This window comes from Adiantum capillus-veneris, chromosome 11, assembly GCF_014529385.1.
Source record: "Adiantum capillus-veneris isolate H3 chromosome 11, ASM1452938v2, whole genome shotgun sequence".
Taxonomy (NCBI): Eukaryota; Viridiplantae; Streptophyta; class Polypodiopsida; order Polypodiales; family Pteridaceae; genus Adiantum; species Adiantum capillus-veneris.
In genome coordinates, this window is record NC_140941.1 from 22,800,392 (window position 1) to 22,806,373 (window position 5,982).

At 45.7% G+C, this 5,982-nt stretch overlaps 1 protein-coding gene across 1 annotated transcript; it reads left to right on the top strand.

Annotated features, from left to right (window-relative positions):
- Positions 1 to 3,140: 3,140 nt before the first annotated feature.
- On the top strand, positions 3,141 to 4,890 carry LOC147446991 (flavonoid 3'-monooxygenase CYP75B137-like). The gene is made up of 2 exons (XM_086524225.1): positions 3,141 to 4,091; positions 4,205 to 4,890. Exons 1-2 carry the CDS (start codon positions 3,141 to 3,143, stop codon positions 4,826 to 4,828), a joined length of 1,575 nt encoding a protein of 524 aa, XP_086380351.1. The 3' UTR covers positions 4,829 to 4,890.
- Positions 4,891 to 5,982: the final 1,092 nt, after the last annotated feature.

Below are 5,982 nucleotides of genomic sequence, written 5' to 3' on the forward strand. Positions count from 1 at the left end.
CACACTATATCTATCTCATTGTCAAATGTTGAAAACCTATCAAAGTTGGCACTTTCATGAATATGAGAAAACATCCTTACTCCTCCCATCTATCGCTAGGCAAGACGAGCACTATAATACATCTCATTGAGCAAGTATGATAAAATAAGGAAAGCTGTCCATGGGAAAGGTAATGCAAATGGCTATCGTGCATCATGAGGACTAGTGCAGGCTGTTATGGTAGACATGGCAAACAAGAAATACACCTTGACATCCACAAGAACTATTTCTAAAAACTACCATATCCTTACTACAACAGCGAGAGGAAACAAACCTCTCTCTCTCTCTCTCTCTCTCTCTCTCTCTCTCTCTCTCTCTCTCTCTCTCTCTCTCTCTCTCTCTCTCTCTCTCAAACACACACACACACACACAAGAACTCTACAATATGAGACTCTAAAATGGCTACAAAAATGACGGCTCACTCAGATAGTGAAGGCCAGCACAAGTTAATTCAGTAAAAATAATCACTTCATCAGCAACAGCTCCAGAGCCGTCAGCCACAACAGGCCATCTAGCCTACCAAGCTTGTTTCATAACATTCAATAAAATACCAATTAGGCCAAACTCAATCTAGCCATAACATAATAGACTAGTAGAAAGACCAGCAAACCAATACAACAATTTGTCGACATGCATGGTAAGCGGCAGCTACGCACATCAATCCAAGGACACAACCTACACCCAGCAGTCTAAGCAAAAGCATTCATGTCCAGAAAAATCTTTCCGAGGTAGTGCGAGCGTTTGTCGAAGCACGTCACAGGGGAAAAAACAGTGTTGTTATGCGGCAAAGCTGACCGGCAAGAAAAAAGAAATCAGTTCAATCAATGCTACTGCTCATGAATCACAAGCGAACAGAACAACAGTCAGTCACAACAACAAGTGGGACCACCTCACAAGGAACAACGAACATGCCACTACGTAAATCTTAACTGCACCACTCGTATGCAAGGAAAAAAACGACAGTAGCAGCGAACATTCGACACCAACACAAAGCAATGCTCATTGTGTCCGCTTATACACGATCTTGTCGAGAAATCATAGATCATTTAACCATGTTACTAATGCATTTAAAATAGAAACATTCATTTCCTCTATGAAGCAATGATATGCACATGCATTAGGCAGATAAAGAGAACATTTGTTGCTAACAATTAATGGACGAGAGAAATCTTATCATTTATTAAGATAGACGGCCAATGCCACATCAGAGCCCTTGAACTCGTCATAGGTCAAACAAGCCTCTAAGAGCATGGACAAAATCGCCAGCCAAGTAAAGATAGAAAGGTAATAAGTGCACCATCTACAACATCATAAGCCACACCGTTGCAAGTAAATGTACACAAGGAAAAAAAACAACAGCAAAAGCGCACGTTCAACACCAGGACAAGCCAACACTCTTGAGTGGTTCGCCAGCAAGGGAAAAAAACCAGGACCAACAACAAATATGCGACACAGACACGCAGCAAGACAATATCTCCAATGAGTCTTCGAGGCAACAAAGCAGTAAATCGATTACCGTCATACGAGAACATTAAAAAAAACTGCCAGCAAGCCAGTGCAACAAACCTCCGGAGAAATCCATGCTCTCAACATCACTGGGTGAGGCATTGCTTGTACTTCCTTCATTAGAAGATGCCATCACAATAGAGGAGCTCCAGCGAATAATTGGTGCAAATACTTGAAGCCACAACACGCTCTCGGAGAAATTCAGACCACGCTCAAAAAGCCTTGAATCCTTAAAAGCTACACCATAAGCTACAACAGAACTCGGATGAACACCCCATAACCTTGCATATGCTAACTACACTCACTTTAAATTTAAATATTATAGCATATGGGCACCCACAAGGCTTCTCAAGACAATATGAAGAGCTGAAAGCTTAAACACTTAGAGAATTTCCCAACAACACCCCAAGACAAAATAGTTGAAGCTTACACGTTTACAGGCTTGCTGACATAAAAGAGGAAGAAATTACAAGCATTACTGATCTTGCCTTATATAGAAGATACAAGAAGCACTTGGAGTGCTTTGCAAAATTAGTTGCAGACAAAGAAGATAGCTACACGAAATGATCACTGAGAAGTGTCTTCCAAAGAAGTCTCACACAGACACAGGCACCACTCTGGCACTCGCTGAAGACTGCAGAAGTCGGCATTCAATACATCTGAAACTGCAGAGGCCTCGAAACTACACCCGCCTTGAAACTACAGCCCCCTTGAAAACTTAAAACTGCAGCCCCCTTGAAAGCTTGGAACTGTAGACGCCACCTGCCTTCAGCTTTAAAAGCGCCTGAAGAAGAAGCACACACGGCATATCCTCTGCCAGCAGACGTGGACAAGCCTTAATAGCTTTTGTGTGTGGTCGAGCTGCAAGATCCGTAAGCCCTCTGCGCAACCTCGACGCCGATATGACCTGCGCAGAGCTTCCATCCACCATCTCCCCTGCACGATCTCGACTGCCAGCGAGAAAAAGAGTTTCTTCTTTTGCAAAGGAGCCCTTAGTAAACCTAGACACATGGCACCAACGCCACGCTTTCTGCCAGCAAGACGTGGACAAGCCTTAGCAGCTTTTGTGTGTGGCCGAGCTGTAAGATCCGTAAGCCCTCTGCGCAACCTCGACACTGATATGACCTGCGCAGAGCTTTCGTCCTCCATCTCCCCTGCGCGATCTAGGCTGCCAGCGAGAAAAAGAGTTTCTTCTTTTTGCAAATGAGCCCTTAGTAAACCTAGACACATAGCACCCATCGGCTTTAAAAATCCAACGGTCTCAACTTTGCGATAATTTTGCAATACCAACCCTATGGCCTTCCGCAGGCAAAAAAAAAACCCTCTCTTTTCGTGTTGAACAAACTTGCCATGTTCAAAAGTTCATATTGAAAACTAGGTAACATCTATGCCCCCTCTTTTCATGTTGAAAAGAGGCCATGTTGAAAAGAGGCCATGCGCAAAAGTTCACGTTGAAACTTGCGTGCAACTTATGCTTTATCATTTATCTATCTAGGCTATCTATATATATATATATATATATATATATATATATATATATATCTCATGAGCCTTGTGTGTTTCCACTGAGACAAGCAAACGGGTATTATATTTTAATGGCAGGGGGAATGATGAGGGTATTCCAGGTGCAAGTGCAGGGAGAGGAGTCGCCGCCATGGATTCTACTCATTTGTGGTTTCTTATCTATAGTAGCACTGCTACTTATGACTATGAATAAGCGACGATCTGGGAACAAGAACTCGTTCCCGCCAGGCCCATTTGCCTTGCCTGTGATCGGTCACCTGCACTTGCTCACAAACCTGCCTCACCAAGCTTTGCGGGGCATCGCCCAGAAATACGGGCCTATTGTAGGGCTGCGCTTGGGCCAGCAATTAGCCGTGGCCATCTCCAGCCCGGAGCTGGCCAAAGAGGTGCTTCACACACACGACAAGATCTTTGCTAATCGACCCCCTTTCCAGTTCAACGAGCTTCTGCTGTATGGGCAGAACAGCGACATCGTCTTTAGTTCGCAGTGCCCACAGTGGCGGAAGCTGAGGAAGATCTGCACCGTGGGCCTGTTTACAGCCAAACGCCTACAGGAGCTCGAGTATGTCCGGCAGCAGGAGGTGGCCAGGCTGGTACAGAGGTTGCAGGAGAAATCAGCAAGCGCTACGTCGCGGGTGGTGGACATTGGGCACTGCGTGGGCGAGATGACTAGCCACGTCATCATGCGGTTGCTGCAGTCGGAGGGCACTGTGCATGTGGGCGTCGAGAACCTGCACGAGCTGATGAAGGAGGTGGAGCATGAGGCGAGCATCCCCACTTTGAGAGACCTCGTTCCCGCTCTCTCCTTCCTCGATTTTGCACGAAAGCGCCGCATGCGATGCCTGCACAACCGTGTCCACAGTATCTTCACCGAGTTGCTAAATCGCCGCAAGCAGAGCAGCTCCTCCTATGATGATCTTCTGCAGTCTCTCCTCTCCAAAGAAGAGAATGATGCCAATGGCGCTATGAAGGACTCCATTCCGGACACCCTCACCTCCACTGAGATTAACTCCGTCCTGCTGGTAATATGAATTGCATCCTTAACACCGCTCCTTATCTGCCTGTCTGTCCTCTCGCTAATTGATTCCAGCTCTTTTTTGAATGATTCTAACATATAATGATGCTGCTTCGCTAGGACTTGATCGCAGCTGGCGTTCACACAACAACGCTTACCCTGGAGTGGGCCATGGCTGAGCTCCTAATAAACCCACACTGTCTTGAGAGGCTGCGCCGCGAGATGGATGAGGCGTTCGGCAGTGGCGGCGAGAAGATGATCAGCGATGCAGACATCCCCAAGCTGAGCTACTTGAAATGCGTGGTGAAAGAGACGGCCCGCCTGCACCCACAGGTACCCATGCTGGTGCCGAGAATCTCGACAGCAGAGTGCAAAATAAAGGGGTACACCATACCAGCAGGTACTGTGGTGTTTGTGAATGTGTGGGCCATCGGAAGGGATGAGAAGGTGTGGGCCAAGGCAGAAGAGTTCAGGCCAGAGAGATTCGAAGGAGAGCAGGAGGTGGACCTGAGAGGGCAACACTACGAGTTGCTTCCCTTTGGGTCAGGACGGAGAATTTGCGTAGGCCTTCCGCTAGCTCTTTCCGTCGTGGAGGTCACCCTCGCCAATCTCGTTCATCGCTTTGACTGGCAGCTCCCTCCCGGAGTTACCCCCTCCTCTGTCAACATGCTTGAAAAGGGTGGCATGACCAATAATAAAGCCACCCCCACTTTCGCTATCCCCAAGCCTCGCATTTTAATGTAACGTGCACTTAAAACCCTCGCAGACTTTGCACTTTAAAGTTTAGACGCGGCTGGCTGTAAAAATAAAATAATTTGCAAGAGGATTTTGTTTCTTAACCGCTTATTCCCAATCTTCTCTTGAGAAAACACCACCCCTCCTGAGTACTTCCCCACAAAAAAGCCCTGACTAGCAATGTCATTGCAAATTCTCTCACCCATGTTGAGAGAATTGGTCAGCTGCTCTTGCAAGGTTCAAGGTGAAAACAACGCATAGCTTCTCGTGAGCTTGCCATTTGATTGGACTATCAGCTCCGCTAAATCTTTTGAAAATGTGGGAAACTTGGGCTCCTACACACATCGCACTTCCTCATGCAACCCAACAGAGAGAGAGAGAGAGAGAGAGAGAGAGAGAGAGAGAGAGGCAAAGTAGGGGCATACGATATGAATGGCAAACCAAATCAAGTACAGGACAAACCATACCTTGACATGTGTGGAGCACCAACATGGACAAGATTCTTCAAATACCAAGTTGCCTCATGCCTCGGGCGGGGGGGGGGGGGGGGGGGGGGGGGCACTTAATAATTATGTGACTATCACATGAGTGCAGCAGAAAGGGTTATTAAATTCCATTTTTTCTTACATTTTTACATACAGAAGGGTATCATAGAATGGAAAAAGCATGTATAAGGGTATCATTGAATAGAAAAAGCATGTATTTTATTTGTCAAAATTTCACAGATAAAAAGTTTTATAAATAGTCCTTGAACGCACACGATATACACAGTTTATACATAGTAGAGAGAGAGAGAGAGAGGTGACATAGCAAAAACATCTCAGAGAATGAATTATAAAGAAATCTCTACGAGTGGCATCATCTAGATCTAAACCCATGGCTCCTAGGTGAACAAAGATACAAGCTAAATCATTATTTATAGATGTGTTGGCTTCATTATCTTTGAATTCACCATCTTCCATCTCATCATCATCATCATGACAATCATCCTCCTCACTAAGATTGGTGGTGGAACTCAATTCATAGAGATCTCTCTTCTAGATCTCCTCCTCGTCCACCAAAGTAGTAGGTGTGAGAGGGTTCGAGATGGTCTCCACTTCATTAGTGGCAAAAATAGTTCTTCCTCAAGATATCTCTCAAACTACAAACCGAAAGTTTTTGTT